This window comes from Rhinopithecus bieti, unplaced genomic scaffold (genome assembly GCF_001698545.2).
Source record: "Rhinopithecus bieti isolate Rb0 unplaced genomic scaffold, ASM169854v2 scaffold_36417, whole genome shotgun sequence".
In the NCBI taxonomy this organism is placed as follows: domain Eukaryota; kingdom Metazoa; phylum Chordata; class Mammalia; order Primates; family Cercopithecidae; genus Rhinopithecus; species Rhinopithecus bieti.
The window spans coordinates 769,485-791,772 of NW_016815677.1; the positions used below are offsets into that span (position 1 = coordinate 769,485).

At 38.5% G+C, this 22,288-nt stretch overlaps 1 protein-coding gene and 1 long non-coding RNA gene across 4 annotated transcripts in view; one reads left to right on the forward strand and one right to left on the reverse strand.

The window, feature by feature from the left end:
* DCAF10 (DDB1 and CUL4 associated factor 10) overlaps window positions 1-10,498 on the forward strand; it is a 60,948-nt gene extending 50,450 nt beyond the window's left edge. Inside the window, 4 exon segments of the mRNA XM_017853538.1 lie at window positions 3,052-3,254; window positions 5,526-5,636; window positions 8,312-8,457; window positions 9,399-10,498. Coding sequence (XP_017709027.1) covers window positions 3,052-3,254; window positions 5,526-5,636; window positions 8,312-8,457; window positions 9,399-9,767 — 829 coding nt within the window. The 3' untranslated portion in view covers window positions 9,768-10,498.
* The window catches only part of LOC108516208 (uncharacterized), a 56,729-nt gene that overhangs the window by 6,252 nt on the left and 28,189 nt on the right, over window positions 1-22,288 (reverse strand). The gene's annotated exons all lie outside the window — the stretch shown is intronic.

Genomic DNA, 22,288 nt, shown 5'->3' on the forward strand with positions numbered 1-22,288 from the left:
ATATATATATATATATATATATGTGAAAATAGATATTGAAAAGTTACCCAGAATATAACATATGGAAATGAAAAGATAGAAAATATAAAGGAGCAAGTTATAAGAAAAGGAGAGTCAAACATGAATGTTTCATACATATATTTGGAGCTCCAAAAGAATAGAGAAAATCAATGATAGACAATATTGGAATAATGCCTGAGAAACTTTCAGCATATATGAATAATATGAATCTTAAGACTTGGAAAGTCAAACGAATCCCAATAAAGATAAATAAAAAAAATCCAAATTTACATATACCAGTGAAATTGCAGTGTATGTAAATTTCATATGTAATTTAGACATATGCAAATATGTCTAAAGACAGAGAGAAGATTAACCAGAGGAGAGGAAAAAAGATAAATTACTCAAAGTAACAGTCAGACTAATAGCAGACTCACAAATAGTAACAATGAAAGATAGAACTCTGTGGAAAATTATCCTAAATATTCAGAAAGCAACAACGACCTAAAATTATATGCTCAGCTAAACCTTTATTCAATAAGATGAGTTGAGCTGGGCATAGTGGCTCTCAAGTGGGAGGATCACTTGAGACCAGGAGTTCAAGACTAGCCTGGGCAACATAGCAAGACCCCATCTCTTCAGAAAATTTAAAAATGAGCCAGGAATGGTGGTGCACATCTGTTCCAGCTACTTGGAAGGCTGAAGTGGGAAGATCCCTTGAGCCTGGGAATTTGAGGTTACAGTGAGCTACGATTGTGCCATTGCACCCCAGCCTGGGCAACAGAGGAAGACCCAGTCTCTTAAAAAAGAGTGAAATGAAGATTTTCGGAACAGGCCGGGCATGGTGCTCACGCCTGTAATCCTAGCACTTTGGGAGGCCAAGGCGGTGGATCACCAGAGGTCAGTAGTTTGAGACCAGCCTGGCCAACATGGTGAAACCCTGTCTCTACTAAAAATATGAAAAATTATCTGGATGTGGTGGCAGGTGCCTGTAATCCCAGCTACTCGGGAGATTTATATTGTACAACATGATGACCACTGTTAATGACAATTTACTGTTATTATATATAACTGAAATTTGTTAAAAGTAGATTTTAAGTGTTATCATCATAAATGCTAGGTATGTGAGGTTTTATATTGATGTTATATATATGTGTAACTATTACACAATTTACCTATAACTTACTTTTTGACTAGACTTTATTGAAATTTAAGAATTTTCTAGTTTTTAATAATACTATATATATAATTAGCCCTTGATTTAGCCATTCCACAATATGTACATATTTCAAACATCCATGCCTACACCATTTAAAAAAAATTATCTTTTTTTAAAGGCCTGAGGCGCGAGAATTGCTTAAACCTCGGGAGGAACGGAGGTCGCCAGTGAGCAAGATTGTGCCATTTCGCCACTTCAGCCTGCGGCAGATAAGAGTGAAACTCTGTCTAAAAAAAAAAAAAAAAATTCAGAAACAATTTAAAAAATGAGAGAATTTACCTCAACAAAGTCATAACTTTAAGCGCAGTGGTTCATGCCTGTAATCCCAGGCATGGGTGTGGTGGCACGTGCCTGTAATCCCAGCTACTTGGGAGGCTGAGGCAGGAGAACCACTTGAACCCAGGAGGCGGAGGTTGCAGTGAGCCGAGACAGTACCATTGCACTCCAGCCTGGGCAACAAGAGCAAAACTCCATCCAAAAAAAAAAAAAAAAAAAAAAATTCTGAGGAATACACTTCAGAAAGAAAGGATCAAAAAGGAATGTTGGAGATGAAGGAAGGAATGATGAGCAAAAACATTATTAAGCATGTATGTAAATCTAAATATACATTGACTGTAAATTATATTTTTTTTAACAACCGGAAGTTTTACAACTTTTTCTTCTGGTACTCATTTTCACTATATTTTCTCATAGAATTATATCCTGTTATATGCTCAGGCTGGTGTGCAGTGGCGCAGTCATAGCTCACTGCACCCTCCACATTCCAGGCTCAAACCATCTTCCCACCTCAGTCTCCAGCTAATTTTTTATTTTTTGTAGAGACAGGGTCTTGCTATGTTGCCCAGGTTGGTCTTGAACTCCTGGGCTCCATCTGTCCTCCCGCCTCAGCCTCCCAAAGTGTTGGGATTACAGGCATGAGTCACCACCCCCAGCCTACTGATCATTCTTATCGGTATCAAAAATATGCATGTAAACTGACATTAATTTTTAAAATTGTTTTCTGTAACCACAGGGCTATTAGTGTTACATTTCTTCTGGATTTAATGATCATTACAATATTATTAGTCTACAATTGATTAAAACAACATGTATTACTTTAAATAATAATTATTAACATAAAATTTATTGGAAAGACATCTCATTTTTGAAGTTTCCATTTTTTTTTTTTTGAATAGAGATAGCATCTATCTGTCACCCAGGCTGCAGTGCAGTGGTGTGATCATAGCTCACTGCAGCCTCCAACTCCTAGGCTCAAGGGATCCTCCCACCTCGGCCTCCTGAGTGGTTGGAACTATGAGTGCACACCACCACACTCAGCTAATTTATTTTCATTTTTTAAATTTTTGTAGAGATGGGGTCACCATCTTGCCCAGGATGGTCTTGAACTCCTAGGCTCAAGCAATCCTCCTGCCTTGGCCTCCCAAAGTGCTGGGGTTATAGGCATGAGCCACCATGCCTGGCCTCAAATAGTTTTTAATTGACACATTGTAACTGTACGCATTTATAGGGTACAATTTGATGTCTTGAAACATATATGCTGTATAATGAGCAAATCAGTATTAGCATGCACTTATCATTCCTTTGCCGTAAGGACATGTAACAGTCACTCTTCTAGCTATTTTATAATATACTGTATCTTACTACTAACCATCATCACCCTATTGTGCAATATAATACCCTAGAACTTATTCCTCCTAATTGTAACTTTGAGCCCACTGACCAAGCTCGCCTCATCCTCCCTAAATTTTATTTTGAAGGGCAAAAATATGATTATTACTGAACCATTATATTTATGATAACTCTAGATTTTGTTGGCTTGGTTTCTCCTGTAGGTATACAGAAGATGGGTGTCCACATAAGAAATTCTTTCACACACGTTTTCTCATGCGAATGAGGTTAACACCAGATTGTTCCAAAATGTTGATTTCAACGTCCTCTGGATATCTCTTAATTTTGCATGATCTTGACTTAACTAAGTCTTTAGAAGTAGGCAGCTATCCCATTTTAAGAGCAAGAAGAACTACTTCAAGTTCAGGTAAGCTTTTCTTTTTTGGTCAAAAGATTTTCTCAAGAATCTCAAACATAGAGATAATATATGTTTCCTTTCCGAGAATGATAGCAGGAAAGGGGAAGACAAAAGGCATTCTTTAGAAAGCTCAGTGATGGGTTTTTATCCAAGCAAGTATAATGATTTGTATGTATCCCTGACATAGTCATATATACCTCTGAATCACAAATGGACTAGGAGAAATAACTGCCAACCCTAAAGTATTTTCTTTTAGCTTTATGCTAGCCACAGGATCTTATCATCAGTAATTTTAAATCATCACTATCTCAAAAATTAGTGATGGCACAAGGTCTTAAGTCCTTCTGGAATCAAGCAGAGCTTTTATTAAGTTATGGTCAATACAGAGTTTTAGTTTTAAGTCTATCTGTGTCCTAGACTTATAGATGTCCAGACAGATAGCTGGTGCCATCTTACCTCATTACTCTCTAAACACTCTCTTGCTAAAACTCTGTCTCTTCTCCCATTGCTGATTTTGTTAGACTTAAGTGAATTTAGGGTTCAGAAAAACTTAAGTATTGTATTTTATCAACATTATGTGATTTAAAAAAGACTATATTTCATCTACCTTTGGGAAAGAGGTGAGTGGTTTACATTATAAACAAATTAATATAATTTACATTATAAACAAAATCCAGGGGAAAAAAGACTTAAGCATTTGGAACATAGAATGCTAATAGATTGCTATTAAAAGGCAGCTTCGAATGGTTGGGACCAGGTGCATGGGCTCACACCTGTAATCCCATGACTTTGGGAGGCCAAAGTGGGAGGATCGCTTGAGTCCACGAGTTCAGAGTAGCCTGGGCAACATAGGGAGACCTAATCTCTACAAATAACTTAAAAATGTAGCCAGGCACAGTGGCTCACGCTTGTAATCCTAGCACTTTGGGAGACTGAGGTGGGCGGATCGCTTGAGCCTGGGAGTTTGTGAGCAGCCTGCACAACATGGTGAAACCCTGTCTGTATGAAAAATACAAAAATTAGCCAGATATGCTAGCATGCATCTGTAGTCCCATCTACTGGGGAAGCTGGGGCAGGAGGATCACTTGAGCCTGGCAGGTTGAGGCAACAGTGAGCCATGATTGCGCCCCACTGCACTCCAGCCTGGGCAACAGAGAGAGACCCTGTGTCCAAAAAAAAAAAAAAAAAAAAAGAAAAGAAAAGAAAAAAAAGGTTGGAATCTTTCTCCATGTGCACAGGACCACTTCCGAAGATTCCTCTGGGAAAGTACAGACATCATTGTACTGCAGTGCCTGGTGTAATTGCTAAAACTAGAAATTTAAGTTTTACCAACTTACTTGCAAACAAGGGATTTCATAAATATACGAGTATAATCCTTTTAGATTCAAATTTGCCTTTTAAGTTAAACATGATAAGCAACTCTAGCTTAGTGAGAAATAGTGATTTTGAATGTCTAGTTGGCCTATTTCAACTCAAAAACCAACAAGGTTTTCAGTTTTCTAACGGTAATTCTGATAATAACATCACAGGATATTAGACTAGTAAGAATTCTTAACATAGGTATGGGACCACTAGCAAAATGTGATGATGAAATAGACATTGCTATTTGGAGTAATATATCAGACTCCACTACCTGATACTCATTTTATTTTTTTCAATGTAAACTTTGTGTCACATTTCAGAGTATTCACATAAACTTGGCACAGTAGTGCATGCCTGTAGGCCCAGCTACTCAGGATGCTGAGCCTGAGGTGGGAGGATCACTTGAACCCAGGAATTAGGAGTCCAGCCTGGGCAACATAGCAAGATCCTTGTCTCAAAAAAAAAAAAAAGGACTATTCACGTAATTTCAATAATAATAATGGAAGTTTTTGGTATACTTTAAAGAAGAATCTCTTCATGTTTCTGGTAATGGGCCTGATGTTTGGACCCTATTTTAATATAAAAACAATAGGCTTAAGAGCTTAGTTTTCACTTTCATTGAATTTTTTGGTTCCATTTTAGTACAGAAATGATGAGAATCCAAAGATGCTCCTATGATTATTTTGTTTTTCATTTTTATTTCACATAGTCAAGTCTTTGATATAAAAGATTCAGAAAGGGACTAGATCTTAGAACACTTCAAAGAGCTGTCTTGCCTTCCTCAGTCTTATAGGCCAGTTATATATGACCATTTTTTTTAAATGTTAAAACTATGGTTTGAGCAGAATAATTAAAAAGTTAAGAGCCACTACCAGAGTTATGCTAGGTTTATTGTCAGAATTTTTTTATATTTTTAAGATTTGACCACTTCATCAAGTTCATCTGGTCCTAGAGTTTCTGGCTCACCTTGTCATCATAGTGATTCTAATTCTTCTGAGAAACACATGTCACGAGCCTCTCAAAGAGAAGGTAGGTTAAAAGTTGGATTTTATAATCTTGTAACAACAGATTCTGCCAATCTGATTAATTATTGATTAAAATCAATTTTATAGTTTTGATCCATAAAAATAAAAGCAATGGAGATGAGATGATTTATCCCTCAGTCATCATCTTCAAAAAGCTAACTGAGTCTCTGGGGTTGAATATCTTGAGTTAAATCTTAATGGAATATGAGCTTTGGTTTTATTAGCTGGACTTAGTTTGGTCTAGTTTGGAGAGGAAGTAGTCCAGAAATGTAGATTTCAATCAAGATTGTTGTGAAAATTAAATGAGATTATGCATGTGAAAGTTCTGTATAAATATAAGGCATGAATTTTCAGGTAATTGTGGAAGTCACCTGCCTACCCTCAGACTTTTTGCTCTGCCATTTATTTGTCTATGCAATGCCTGACAGCCTCAAAGGGTTTGTAGGATAAAGTGAGCTACCATCTGGCTCCACTCTGTATTTCCCAGTTTTTTCCTAGCCATTCTGGCAGAACTAGGTGCTGTGCCCTGTACCTTCCACCCCCCAATTGAAATGGTTTCTACCTATACAAATTCCACATACTATTCCTCTTCATACTAATCCACATCTAAGCTCTTACATTATTTATTGTTTGTTCTTCTCTTTGTGAACTATTAGGAGCCAGATACGGCTTTTTTTTTTTTTTTCATTTTGAGTCACTTTTGGAAATAGAGATTTCTCTACCTTGATATTTTGGGCAGAGACTAAATCTCAGACTTCTAATTTGTGTTTTCACTGGGTGGCTTTGCCTGGAAGATGCTGGTTATCTTGCATGGCTACTTATGTCAGTAGAATGGTTTAAGAGCTCTTTCTACCCTAACCTATGGCCTATCCACTTGCCTCTGGATACTGAAGTCTGTGATATTTCACTTTAAGGTTAAAGGCTCCTCATCTTAAATGTAAAGATTTATGCCCAGAAGTATAACATTTTTCCTTTGATTTGTAACACAAACATCTTTTGCAGATTCTTCCTGTTCTCCTTCTACTTGTGCTATGGGAAACAAGTCAAGGCTTCTAATAATCATTGAGAAAAATCTTTATTGATTGACTACACCATCCACAAGAAAAAGAAACTTAATTTAAGAAGAAAAGAATAGTTAACATGCTTGCTTGTTATTGACCAGTGGTAAACACACAAACACAAATATACAGCAGTTCTATGCCACAGAGAGTTGAGAATGAGGGAAGAGATGATATATGAGAAGGCTGGAAAGAAGAGGAAAATGAGAGGGTGGAAAGAGAGGGAAAACATGGGAGAAGGTGGGGCTTATAGGTGAAGTTGCTCTAAATGTTGGAAATCCTGCATCTTCAGTTGTCAGAGTATGTTAACACCATCCTTTGGCAGATATAATAGCTGTATAGAGCAGAGGCTTTCAAATGCATTTCAGCATTAGAACTCTATTTTTGACATGAAATCTGCTGTGGATTCTTAAGAGATGTAGCACAAATAAAATCAAAGTAGCTCTGGTTCAAAAAAAATTAGGGAGGCTCTTGACCCTCCAGTCTTCCTCACCCCATCTCCACCTCAGCTCACACGTGGTTCCCCACTTTTGCCAGCTCCTGAGGAACCCCAAGAGGCACAGTTAGCAAACCACCTACTTAGAATGCATTTTTTGTCTGGTTTTGTTATAGGTTTTCCAAATTAATTCTTAAGCGTTTTTCTCTAAAATTGTTAAAGTTCAATCACATGTGAAATAGTTATTTCAGTAGAGTTTTGTTATAGCAGTGTAATTTAGAGCTTCACATGTTTCTGTTAATGATGTAGTAATCTAAAGGGAATCTTTAAAAAGAAGTTAACACATCTGCTTGACAAGCAATTCACAAAGGATCTGACAGAGGGAGCTCATTACCTTCAAAGTATCTCCTTCTGCAGTCAGAGAAGTGTTGAAATATTTCCCTTCCTATTAAATTTCTAAGTTGCTTCCTTACAGTGTCTATGAAAGTGGTTTTTCATGCACCTGAAGGATATAACATACTCCCATTAGTAACAGTGCCTTACTCCAGCAGTCATTTTCATTGGGTGTTAGGCAGAAGGAAATGAGGAGGCATAGTAGAATCACCAGGAAGATGTATGATTGGCAATGTCTCCCATCCCTTGTTTTGACATGCCTTTATGTGAGGTGTCCTTCCTCATTTCCAAAATTTTATTTTTTGTTTATAGTGTTGTTGTTGCGGGGGCATAAGTCCTGATCTTTTTATTTGCTTAAAGGCAATCCTCGTGGCTTCCAGGTATCTCCTTCTCTGGACCAGAAAGCACCAGGTCCAATAACATGAGAATTGTTACCTTTTACCTTTCTAGAGTCCTTTCATGTCACACAACTTTGGTTCTTACTTAAATAAAGAGCTTTCTGAGATTAAGAACCCGTAGTCAGCTTCTATGCCTTAGCCTTAGGTCGGCGATGATTACTGCTGTGGGAACTTGGATTCTTTCGTTCTATTTATACCATTTCCCCACACTTTCACCCTGCCAAAACTCACACACCATATACTGGGGAGTACCATGCTCTTTCACATATGGTAGCATGAGGGGCAGACTAAGGAATGATGGCATGGGAGGTGGCTGCCAGAAATAAAAGCTTTGATGAACTGCCTTAGTTTTCTGATAATACAAATTCCACATCCTCCTTTTCTTGTATCTCAGGAGTTTCACCACGAAATAGTCTTGAAGTCGTAACCCCTGAAGTTCTTGGTGAGAGTGACCACGGAAACTGCATCACATCCTTACAGCTGCACCCAAAAGGCTGGGCCACTCTTCTTCGGTGCTCAAGCAACAGTGATGATGAGGAGGTACAGGCAGCAGCACTCCACCTTCAACAGGGCTCATTGGACAAATTGCCATTGCCGTGTGTGCAGACCTTAGGCCGATCACTAACTGCAGTCTCTGCCTTCAAGGGCATACTGCTAGAGATGCTGCTTCTCGACTCTCCTGTTTCTGTCCTCTCTTGCTTCATATGGTATAATTATCCCTTCCAAACTCTTCTTATTCCTCTCCTGCTGGGGTTGAACAAGGTGGGACATACTTTACAGGCCAGCATCAGCTCAGATTTTGCCCACCTTCTTAAATCTTGCCTCCTTCATCTCACCTCCCCCCACAAAGAAAAAAAAAAGAAACCCTTGTATAATAAACATAGGTCTGAAATGTTTCAGCTAAGCTGGCTAAATGTGAGATTTTACTAAGCCAATTGAGTATCATAATTTTCTTTTTTTAAAAACCAGGGGAAACTCTGGGAAAGGAAGGGACTATACTGATGACTAGGGGGAAAGGTGTTAAATGACTTTATGATTCTCATCACTCTGGAAAGCAAGAGTCTTCCAAGGATCTCACTGGTCCTAGAGGCCACAACTGAAAGGAGAGAAGAGAAGAGCCTTTGAATTGTATAGGGGAAGAGGTAAGATACTCTAGGGCTTGGATGTACTCCAGGAATTTTTAAAATATCAACATTGTTGTTGCCCTTAGAAAAGAGAATGTATTACTACAGAAGTCACAGGCAGCCTCAGGGAACAAAAGGCTTTAAAGCATCATAACACAGAATAACCTTAGCTTATGAAGATAAGAAAGTACGGGGCCTACAAGTTTTGTTAGTTGGGAGGGGGATAGGATTATTCTGAGTGATTTCTTGTAACAATTCTGTGGCTTTGGCAATCTGTTGAGCTTTTTAAAAACAAGGAATATCTGTAGCACTATTTGGGCTCTGTAACCTTGGTTTGTCTCCCTTCTCTCCCCCTAGTGTACTTGTGTCTATGAATTCCAAGAAGGAGCTCCAGTGCGACCTGTCTCACCTCGCTGTTCTCTACGACTGACTCATTACATTGAAGAAGCCAATGTAGGCAGGGGTTACATCAAAGAACTTTGCTTCAGCCCCGATGGGCGAATGATTTCCTCCCCACATGGCTATGGGATTCGCTTGTTGGGATTTGACAAACAGTGCAGTGAACTTGTTGACTGCTTGCCCAAAGAAGCCAGTCCCTTGCGGGTGATCCGTTCTCTGTACTCTCATAATGATGTGGTACTGACAACAAAGTTCTCTCCAACACATTGTCAGATTGCCTCAGGGTGCCTTAGTGGACGGGTTTCTTTGTATCAGCCAAAGTTTTAGGCACAACTTACATCAAATAAGGAACTCTTCTGGTGTTTGACTTAGGAATTACTTCAATTTAGATGAAGTATTTTCTTTTTAGAAGATCTTACAAGTTTGGGTCAAGATCCTGGTTCTTATGGGTCCATGAACACACTTGTGACCTTAGTACTTGGTCATCCAGCATCATACAGGCATCTCCAAGTTAGACTCTATGCAGCATCATCTTTTTCAGCATTCCTCTGCTCCTGCTGATCTGTGCCACTGAACTCCAGTTCTTCTGGTCATTTTGCATGGTAGCTCTTGTCAAGTTCCTTTCTTCCTCACTATTTCTCTCTTTTCCCTCTCCCTGTCCCTCTCTTTCTTTGTGTTTGTTGATTTTGGTGTCAATTTTGTGGACATTTGGCAGGAGTTTTGATTGGAGTAGGAGAAACCCATGACATTAGAATTGAATAAAACCTAGAAGCTGGATATTGGCATATTGGTTGTTGAAAAAGAAATTTCATCTTCACTTATGAGTATACTTGGTCTTTTAAAGTTGCTGTTATGTTTATCCATATTGAGCACAGATAATGGCATTATTCTTATAATTATTGATAATCTTGCAACAAAATGTCTTTTAAGTTTCCTGTTAAAATTATAAAAAGATTTTCATGGTGAGAGGGATTTTATTGTGAAATTCTAGAAGCAAATATTACCACCTCTCTTTGTAATTTACTTTACTTGTATGAATTTAACATCTCTAGCATGTATCCTTACTTGATATTTTGTTCCTATCAACAGCATTAGAAAGGAACGGAGACGGAATAGGCTTTAGTTTTATTTCTATTGCACAGAAAAGGATTTTTAAAATTAGATCAGTACAATATCTGGTCATAGAGTGATAAGAACAATATGACTTAGATTTTTCTGTATTTCATTTGCCAGATTATTTGAATCACACAGGATGATGTGTTAACAGTATTGGGGTGGAAGAGGAATCAAGAGTAGAGGTAGGGGTTTACTCATTTTTCTTCCCTGAGCCAGGTGTCACAAGCCAACTCTGTCACCATTAGTGAGGGGAGAGTTGCAGTCCTCTTCAAGCTGTTATCATAAGTACAGTAGTCAGTGACTTGGATATCAAGACTAAGTGCTGATATGAAGACTTGCCTTGTGTTTTCTTATGAAACACATAAGTATAAAGCAGGACTCAAGCACAAGGCTGACTGTGCTTCTTTGAATAACAGCTTTCTTGCAGTCTCCTCCACATGGGTGGCACTGTGTTTAGAAGGGATTACCAAAGGCTGGAGCAATTTAAGCTATGCACTAGCCTTGCCCTCTTAGGTTGCATTCTTTCTAGGCCACTGGTTCTCAAACATTAGGGTGTATTGTAACCATTACAGAGCTTGTGAAAAATGCAGAAACCTGAGCCTCACCTTATGAGATTCTGATTCAGCCAGGGGAAAGACAGGAATTTGCATTTTTCATAGGAACCTCAAGTAATCTTTATTCTGAGGGTCTCTGGATTGCAGGTTGAAAAACATAACCTTAATCAGCAGTAAATTCTTCTCTACCCGGCCAGGCATGGTGGCTCATGCCTGTAATCCCAGCACTTTGGGAGGCCGAGGTGGGTAGATCACGAGGTCAGGAGTTCGAGACCAGCCTGACCAACATGGTGAAACCCCATCTCTACTGAAAATACAAAAATTAGCCGGGCGTGGCGGTGTACACCTATAATCCCAGCTACCCAGGAGGCTGAGGCAAGAGAATCGCTTGAACCTGGGAGGTGGAGGTTGCAGTGAGCCAAGATTGCGCCACCGCACTCCAGCCTGGGCGACAGAGCGAGACTCCATCTCAAAAAAAAAAAAAAAAAAAAAAAAAATTCTTCTCTACCCATTTGGTGCTTAAGACAATTCCCAGAAAGTGTTTTCATTATTTAAAAAATAATAATAGTAAATGAAAGTAATTTTAGAGGTGGAAAATAACTTAGAATGGAATCATTTGCATTAACTGACAAATGAGAGAAGTGACGTGACTTGCCTAAGGTCATCCTGCAAAGTTAGTGGCAGAGTTGGGACTTGAATTCCAGTCTTCTAATTCCTTGCTCAGGGCAATTTCTACCGTGTTATGCTGTCTGTTAGAAACAATGACTTATGGACACTTTGTCTATAAGTTGTATTATTGTGAATACCTTTAAACTGGCCAATAGATTTTAAAAAGGCAGGCATGGGAGTAGAAGCTGAGACTTCTAGCCATAAGAAGAAAAGTATTTTAAATCTTACATAAATGTTTAAACAACCCAAAATACATGAATAAAAATGACATTTCTTTGTAGGACCTGCCAACTAACTATTCACACACATTTATAGAGGTTACAAGGATCTTGGCTCTAAAACAAATTTTTGAAATTATATCATTTTACCATGGATGTTAACAAAACTGGAAATTTTTTGTCATTGAGAAAATTACCACAAAGCACAGTAAATACATAGACTTGCCATACGTTTTGTAAAAAACATATTTTTTAAAGAAAATAGGGATGGGCACAGTGGCTCACGTCTGTAATCCCAGGACTTTGGGAGGCCAAGGTGGGAGGATTGCTTGAGCCCAGGAGTTCCAGACCAGTCTGGGCAACACGGCAAAACCCCGTCTCTACCAAAAATACAAAAATTAGATGGGCATGTTGGTACATGCCTATAGTCCCAGCTACTCAGGAGGCTGAGGTGGGAGGATGGTTTGAGCCTGGAAGGCGGAGGCTGCAGTGAGCCCAGATCGCACTATTGCACTCCACCCTGGGCAATAGAGCCAGACCTTATCTCAAAAAATAAAAATAGGCTGGGCATGGTGGCTCATGCCTGTAATCCCAGCACTTTGGGAGGCTGGGGTGGGTGGATCACTTGAGGTCAGGAGTTTGAGAACAGCCTGGCCAACATGGTGAAACCCCGTGTCTACCAAAAATACAAAAATCATCGCCAAGCATGGTGGCAGGCGCCTGTAATCTCAGCTACTCAGGAGGCTGAGGCAGGAGAATCTCATGAACCTGGGAGGCAGAGGTTGCAGTGAGCCGAGATTGCACTACTGCACTCTAGCCTGGTCAACAGAGCAAGACTCTGCCTCAAAAAAAAAAAAATAGATAAAAATAAAATAAAATTAGTTTTGGAGGTGAAAACACCCAAACTATGTTATTATTTAAAAATAACCTACCAAGTACAGTGGTCATATTGATATTCAAAAGAAACTTCATAAATCGTATCAACTCTGGAAAGAGTTCCATGTCACATGCTAGACCAGCAAAGTTGCCCAACTCAAAATTCAGCCAATGATTCTTTAACTACTACAGAGTACCTGTCATGTGTCAAATAATGTACAGACTTCACTACTAACCCTCACAAAAACTTGCAGGGTAGGTGGAATGAGCCCCAGTTTACTTTGGAGGGAATAGTGGGTCAGAAAGATTAAATGACTTGCCTTAAGTCATGGAGTAGGCAGTGAGAGGCAGCACTGGGATTCAAACCCAGGTTTGTTTCTTTTTCCAAAGCCTGTGCTTACTGCTTTACCATTGTGCTCTTTAGTTTGTAAAGTATGGTAAGCTGGCCTGTTATTTGTTTAGTATCTTCTGGAAGTTTTTTTTTTTTTTTTTTTTTTTTTTTAAAATTATAAATTGATTTTATATTTTTTTTTTTTTAAAAATATAGAGCTAGCTTACCATTTGTATCATGTAAAAAAAATTTATAAGATTAACAATTTTCATGAGACTATCATAAACTCAGGGCACACATTCTGGCCTTTCCTAACTAAAAAACTTCAAGCAGAATAAGCAGCTGTAAAATAGAAAAGAAAAATGAAGGATAAATGGCCTTGTGAAAAAAACAGAGCCACACAGATGAGAATTAAAAATTAACAGCCAGCAAACTCAAAAGAACCTTTGTCCTCCCTGAGGTATGGGGATGATCAAAAAGTTATCAAGGAATATTAATCAAGGAATTAAAGGGCATCAGGAATGCTATAGTATTGGAGGAAATTACTTCTTAACATTTCAAAGCCCCATTTCACTTGAGTGTAAATTTAGATTAGTAAAATCTAATCTGATGTTTTTTACTCTGAATTTTATTCAGTTTTATTCATAATTCATAATTGGTAATATAGTATAATTGTTAGTAAATATAGTACAAATTGTGCTCCTGTTTTAAAAAGTTTTCTGCAGAACAGTGCATTTATGGCAATGCTATGTTTAATGAGTTAGGGACATCAAATATATAGTAGTTCCTTATTTTCAGTTGTGAAAATGAAATGGCTAAAGCAGAAGAGACATCTATTTTAGTCTTTTAAAAATGTGTGTGGGTGGTCTTTTTTCCTCAGAAGCCCAAAGCACATGTATATTTTGTTATTTCTCCTTGCTATATTCCTGAGACTATACTAAAAATTTTAAGAAGAGGAACAAGAAAAAGGTAATTCATGTGTTCCCCAATCCTGTGTCTAGAACCAAGATCACATTATATCATTGTTAAAATTGTGTTATCTAGAAAGTGCAATATAGGGAAAACACTCTGAGAATCTTTTAAAAGCCTAGTGTTTCCCTTATTTGTCAGAATATGTGGTACTGGCATCCACAAGTATCTTGTTAAACTTGCATTTAGCAGGACAAACAGTGTGATACTTATACTGATGACAATCATCCCCATTTAATGACCAGCAGTCACTGAGTGCTGTGAAAATTCACTCAGTGATACCCCGTGTTGGTCTTGAAGGAACCGTACATATTAATTTTTGGATAGCTAATGTATATCTCTTAAGTGCCAAAATTTAAAACTTGTAATTATTTTTGATGTGAGTATTTCAGGTATGTTAGTATACCTTCCTGCCTTCTTCTTAAACATCATGCTCAGTATAATTCACATTTTCATAATGAAAAGTTAAAGTTATATTCATAGTGTATTATTATAAGTATCCAGCTCTGATGTATGTAAAACACTTCGTAAAATGTAAAGGGCTATAACAAATATGTTATAAAGTGATTCTCTCAGCCCTGAGGTATACAGAATCATTTGCCTCAGACTGCTGTTGGATTTAAAAAATTTTTAAATATCTGCTAAGTAATTTGCTATGTCTCCTCCCACACTATCAATATGCCTGCCTCTCACAGGCTCCCCACTTTCTTCTAATATGCTGTTATGAGCTTGGACTTGAGATAACTGTGCCTGTTCAGAGTGTCTACAGTAAGAGCTGGAAAAACTCTGGGGGGCACAGTCTTTGAGACAGCTCTTTTGGTTGCTTTCCACTTTTCTGAAAGGTTCCTAGTAACCTTCTAGATAATAGAAACTCCCAGTTAAAGCCTAGGCTACCAATTTTTTTTAGTTGCAACTAAGTAAGATACACTACAAACTAAGGATGCTGCTAGATTAAGGAATAAACAGCAATGTACCAAAGTACAGCAAAGCAACAACAAAGGCTCTGTATTTGCAGAGGGGTCTATCATGCTTTTAAGAAAAAAGAAGAAGAGTACAGGAAAAAAATTCAGATAGACAAAAGAGTATTTTGGATGCCATTAAACTTTTCAATAACCATAAAACATAGGCTTAAATTATCACATATTGTTACAAAGACACAGTTTTGTCTCATTATAGAATAAGATTGTACTGAAATTTATATTCTAGAAATGATTCTAAATCATGTCCTAAAAATTTCTCCCAAATGTTAATGGAAATTACTATCAAAAGGAAAATCTCAAAGTTACCATTATGCTGCTCTCTTTAGTTGTAAATGAACTAGGGATAAAGATACGGGTTTTATCAAAAGCCCCAAGGAATATATCTCACATACACCTCCTATATGTATGTGTATATAAATGCCATTATAAATGAAAATGTCACCCAGAGATAATAAAATAATTTTTGAAGTTTAAATTTGGTCCAAAGTCTTTAAAATAGGTAGAATTTTCAGCTTTCTTAAGTTTCTCCCTCATTTAGATTTCATGGTTTTTACATTAAAGGGTGAATATTTGAATTTTCTTTTAAATTTCACTGCATCTTCAATTGCCCAACTGTTTTCTGATACATTTTAGATTCACATTTTTAGGAAATTTGGAGTATTCTAGATAATATACTAGATAACCAGAGAGTCTTCTCAGTAGGTTCTGAGGTGTTTTAAGTTCCTATGCTAGACTGTAAGCTCCTTGAGGGCAGAGACTGTTTTATTTATTCTTGTATCCTCAGTGCCTGGTACAGGACTTGACACAGAGTAGTTATTCAATAAATATTTGTTGAATTAATCAAATGAACCTTCACCATATGTGGCTTCAAGCTCTCATGAAGCCAGCAGAATGCAGTGTGCAGATTATTCCGTAATAGAGGAATCCATCATTTATTATTATTATTAACAGACTATATTCATCAGGGTAAGATTTGTTCTAACCATAAGCAACCAAACATTTCTCACTGACCTGGAAAACTGCAAGTTAAGACTCAGTTTTTCATTCCACAAACATTTGAATCGCTATTATATGCCTAGTTTAGTACTGGGAACTCAAGGGACAAAGATAACTATCCTCTTGGTATTCCATAGCTGTAGCTGCAAGAGACTTCTATTCAGGGCTGGCTTTAAAGGGGTTGCACATGTGCAGTTACATAGTGCCCCATATTTAGAAAGATTCCATGTAGGCCGGGTGCAGTGGCTCACGCCTGTAATCCCAGCACTTTGGGAAGCCGAGGCAGGAAGATTGCTTGAGCCCAGGAGTTTGAGACCAGCCTGGGGAATATAATGAGACCCCATTTCTACAAAAAATGAAAACACAATTAGCCAGGCATGGTGGCATGCACCTATAGTCCCAGCTACCTGGGAAACTGAGGTGGGAGGATCACCTGAGCCCAGGAAGTTGAGACTGCAGTAAGCTGAGAGCACATCACTGCGCTCCACCCTGGGCAACAGAGTGAGATTGAGATTGTCTCAAAAAAAAAAAAAAAAAAAAAAAAAAATTGAAAGGCCTCATGCTTACTTTAATGGTTTGCTATAGCCATCTTGAAATTCTCAACTTTTTGAACAAAGGCACTGCATTTTTGTTTTGTACTGTGCTCACAAGTTATGTAGCTGGTCCTACTTAGATGTAATCATTTTGACATGATGGGTACAAAATAATAAAAGAGTTATAGTATCTTTCACCTACCTTCTAATAAAGATATTCACATTCATTGAGAATTAGCTATAAAATGTATAATTTAGTAAAATAACTTCTAAAATTAAAACCACCTCGCTCCCACAAATTTTTGGACAGATCAAATGTTCTTCATTTCAGAATTACAAAAGCTTTCTAAAATTATAATTTTACCTTTTAATTGAATTGTTTTGAGTCTTTCAAATGGATGAACTTAGAGTTGTAGATGAGTTTATTTTATCTATATACATACCTACATAAAAATATAAGGTTTTAATAAAAAAACTTTATATTATAAATGCAGTGAATATGTGATATAAGTCTACCTCATAACATGCTTTTTATAAAATAAATGCTACTTTGAAACATTTGACACACTTTGCGTGTGGCTAACCTGTTTAAAAGGTTGACGGCAAACTTGATTTAGTAATTGCTGGAGATTTTTTTGTTTGAACTCCCTATATGTGCATTTTTAGACCAAAATCAAGCACAAGGCTATGACAAAGGCAGTGGCTTGGTAATTCTTGTTATTGATATTCCGGACTTTTTCAATCATGCACTCTCCATCAGAAAAAAATTAAGATCCAAATTCTGATTATCTATAAATGATGGGTATACTATTGTACTGATCTGTTAAGTACATTATAAAACATACACAGAGGAAAATTGAAAGTTTAAAAGATACAGTTTTTAAAAATTAAAGTTCTAAATTTCTTCCTGTACTTCCAGGGATAAACTGTGCCTCAGCTGGTATATGGACATTTCATCTTGGGAAGGCCACTATCTAAAATGTAGAATTGGCATTTTACACTAAAACACATGTACTAAGATTGCATTTTTCACATATGTTCACTAATGTTCTAGCCATTTACAAGTTTATTTGGTATGAATATGTTTCGTAGAGTTTTAAAAATTAGTTCTTTATTCAGTGAAAATTGTATTCTTATCAATAGGAAGCATCATTCTTAGATTTTTACTTTTGTCAAGCTGTTTACAGTGACTGAATCTTATATAAACTTAGAACATGCTATTTTTCAGTGTTCCCGAGAATTTCATTTTCTTGTTGTATTACTTAGCAGTGTGATTGATGGTTCATTTTACCAGATTATTTTCATTCACCAGAATATTATAATCATATATGGGACACTTTTTGGTAAATCATTGGAGATTAAAAAAAGAGTGAATCCCTTTGAACTCAAATTACTTTGTGAAATTAATCATTCAGACAAACTAATTTAACTAACTATAGCACTAATTATCACTATTTTGTTATCTCTATGACTGACATTTTGAGCTATTTAGAAATATATTTTTAATTGAAAGGGAAATAATTATTTGGTATGCATTAATAATAATGAATCAACAGTGTATATCTGTTTTCTATTGCAGCTGTAACAAATTACCATAAACTCAGTTATTTAAAACAACAAAAATGTATGTTACAGTTCTGGAGGTCAGAAATGGATCTCACTGGGCGAAAATCAAGGTGTTGGTGGGGCTGTGTTTCCTCTGGGAGCTTAAGGGAAGAATTCATTTCCTTGCCTTTTCCAGCATCTAGAGGCCACCTGCATTCCTTGGTTCATTGCCCCTTCTTCCTTCAAAGCCAGCAGAAAAGCATTTTTTTTTTTAATTTACTTAATTTTTTTTTATTTTTGTAGAGATAGGATCTCACTATGTTGCCCAGACTGGGCACAAACTCCTGGGCTCAAGTGATCCTCCTGCCTCAGCCTCCCAAAGTGCTGGGATTACAGTTGTGAGCCACCGTGCCTAGCCAAACATAGCTTTCTTTCTCTGACACTGACATTTATTCTCTAGCCTCCCTCTTTCACTTACACTGACCTTTGTGATTACACTGGGCCCACTGCATAATGCAGGATAATCTCTCCATTTTAAGGCCAGCTGATTAGCAAACTTAATTCCATTTACAACCTTAACTAACACTTGCCCTTACCATTACATACAAGTTCTGAGTATTAAGGATATAGACATCTTTAGGGGCTATTGTTCTGTTTGCTTACTGTGTGCTAGTGTTGGGTACTAGCCTTAGCGCTTCACAGGCACTATTTAATCCTTAAGGCATTCTTATGAAGTGGGTGCAGTTATTCCCATTTTACAGAGGAAGAAACTGAGGCTTAGTTTACCTAAAGTCATGTACCTAGTAAGTCTCAGAGTCAGACTCCTACCTGGTTCTGTCTGACTTCATAGCCTAACTTCAGTTGCTATACAGCTTTGATAATTCAGATAATACTTACAAACTATGTAGAACATTGTGAATACAGGTGTCATACTGTAAGAGAAATGTATTGCAGCTGTATTCTGTAATTAGGTAAAATTATTCTAATATCATTGTGAAAAAGTTGAAAAGCTTCTGCTTACATGTATAGGGCCAGTAACATTTTCAGAGTTGTCTTGTAACACGTAAGTGCTTTTATTCCCCAGACCTTTATCTACTAGGGCTTAGCTGTTGTGGTTTACAGCTGTCATATGCTACTTTTAAAACAAATAATGCTGGATGCAGTGGCTCATGCCTGTAATCCTGGCACTGTAGGAGGCCAAGGCGGGCAGACTGCTTGGGTCCAGGAGTTTGAGAACAGCCTGGGCAACGTGGTGAAACCCCATCTCTACAAAAAATACAAAAAATTAGCTGGGCATGGTGGCACGAGCCTGTAGTTCCAGCTATTGGGGAAGTTTGGGGGAGAGGTGGGCAGTGAGGTAGGCGGATCACCTGAGCCTAAGAGGTTGAGGCAGCAGTGAGCCTTGATCATGCCACTGCACTCCAGCCTGGGTGACAGAGTGAGACCCTGTCTCAAAACTAACTAAATAAATAAAAGCTAGCCGGGCGCGGTGGCTCAAGCCTGTAATCCCAGCACTTTGGGAGGCCGAGACGGGCGGATCACGAGGTCAGGAGATCAAGATCATCCTGGCTAACATGGTGAAACCCCGTCTCTACTAAAATACAAAAAACTAGCCGGGCGACCTGGCGGGCGCCTGTAGTCCCAGCTACTCGGGAGGCTGAGGCAGGAGAATGGCGTGAACCCGGGAGGCGGAGCTTGCAGTGAGCTGAGATCCGGCCACTGCACTCCAGCCAGGGCGACAGAGCAAGACTCCGTCTCAAAAAAAAAAAAATAAATAAATAAATAAACAAATAAAAGCTAATAACTATTTAGGATATCAACTTGAAACAGGTATTTAAATCATGACACATGTACATTTATGCAACATGATGTACACTTGGTTGCTGCATCGCAAAAACTACATACCAGGCTGAAAAAAAAATCCACGATATTATTAAAGGACAAAGATAAGCAAGCTTAAAACTTAAGGTTTATTGCTTCCAGAGCCATAATCTTAAAAGTTTTTCTCTTGATCTGTGTGGCTTCAATCACATATTTTTTTTTCCACGATAGTGGGATAATTATAGGATTGCCTGGTTCCTGATGGGGTAAAGGTAGATGTATTAACAGAGACGTTATCAGTCATCAGTGGTGATCTGGTGTCTAGGATAAGGAAACTATGCATCATCTCTATTTGGCAGTGTGTCCCAGTGAGGATACTGGGCAGAAATAGACTGCTATCTTAGGCCTTAGAATCAGGTTCTTATCCCTGACTCCCCCACCCTACAGGAGAACTCAAGACAACGGGCACTCTTGGGAGCTTTATCATTGTCCTCTCACCAACTGTTAGAAGCATCTGCTGTAACACTGCATTAAATTAGCTCTGACTTTGTCCTAGTCAGGGAGTGTCATTCTCATTCTTTGGAGAGACTTCATGCTATCTCCTACCTCATGCCACTTCATCCCCTCTTGGGAAAGTCCAATTTTTGTATAACAACCACTGGGCCTGTCCACTGAGTTCTCCTCCAGGCTCCTCCCTTTTGGCAGAGGACAAAAAAAAAGTGGTGCTCAAACTTTATCGTGCATTAGAATCACCTGGAAAATGTGTTAAAATACAGATTGCTGGGTCCACATCCAGAGTTTCTGATTCTGTAGGTCTGGAGTGGGAGCCCTAGTTTTGCATTTCTAGTTAGTCCTCCACTGATGCTGTAGATCTTAGGGACCACAGTTGGAGAACCACTGATACAGAAAATGCAGTTAAGGTTTAGATCTTCCATGGATAACAGTGCCATGGATCTCTGTGTAGATAACAGAAGTCCATTTAGAGAACCTCCTACCTTTTTGAGGCCAGTATAGAAGAACAATAATATGTCCCTTCAGCTACATCATTGTCAGTACATTGTCAGGTTTGCACTTCTTGAACTGGAGCTAAGACTTCCCTGATTAAAACATGATATTGGCCGGGTGCAGTGGCTCATGCCTGTAATCCTAGCACTCTGAGAGGCCAAGGCAGGCGGATCACCTGAGGTCAGGAGTTCGAGACCAGCCTGGTCAAAATGTTGAAACCCCGTCTCTGCTAAAAGTACAAAAATTAGCCGGGTGTAGTGGCACATGCCTGTAATCCCAGCTACTTGGGAGGCTGAGGCAGAATTGTTTGAACCTGAGGGGTGGAAGTTGCAGAGAGCTGAGATCGCACCATTGCACTCCAGCCTGGGCAACAAGAGCGAAACTCCGTCTCAAAAAACAAAACAAAACAAAACAAAAACATGATATTTACATTACTGGGCAGTTAACTAAGCTAAGATTTCTTACCTTCTCAGGAACAGACCTGGTGCTGTGTAGCTTATCTTTTAACTCAAAATGAGAGAGCAGCTACAGAAATATACACTCCCTGGTATGAACTGTAAATAGCTGCAACTGTTGCTAACAATAGCAATAAATCCAGAAAAGGAACAACTGAAACTTTAAGCAGGGCATACACAACTCAAAACACTTTTTAGCCTTAAAAAAAAGTTTTGTTTTGTTTTTTTAAATAGTTGTTTCCGGGGAGCCGGGTGCAGTAGCTTACGCCTATAATCCCAGTACTTTGGGAGGCTGAGGCAGGCAGATCACCTGAGGTCAGGAGTTCGAGACCAGCCTGGCCAACATGGCAAAACCCTGTCTCTACTAAAAATACAAAAAATTAACCGGGCATGGTGGTACATGCCTGTAGTCCTAGCTACTCAGGAGGCTGAAGTAGGAGAATCACTTGAACCTGGGAGGTAGAGGTTGCAGTAAGCTGAGATTGCGCCACTGCACTACAGCCTGGGTGACAGAGCAAGACCCTGTCTCAAAAAAAATAGTTGTCTCCTTGCAAGTTGTTTAAATTATGAGTATTTTAGAATGCCTTGGAATTCCTTGGAATGCCTGGCTAATTTTTGTATTTTTTTTTTTTTTTTGAGACGGAGTCTCGCTCTGCCGCCCAGGCTGGAGTGCAGTGGCCGGATCTCAGCTCACTGCAAGCTCCGCCTCCCGGGTTTACGCCATTCTCCTGCCTCAGCCTCCCGAGTAGCTGGGACTACAGGCGCCAGCCACCTCGCCCG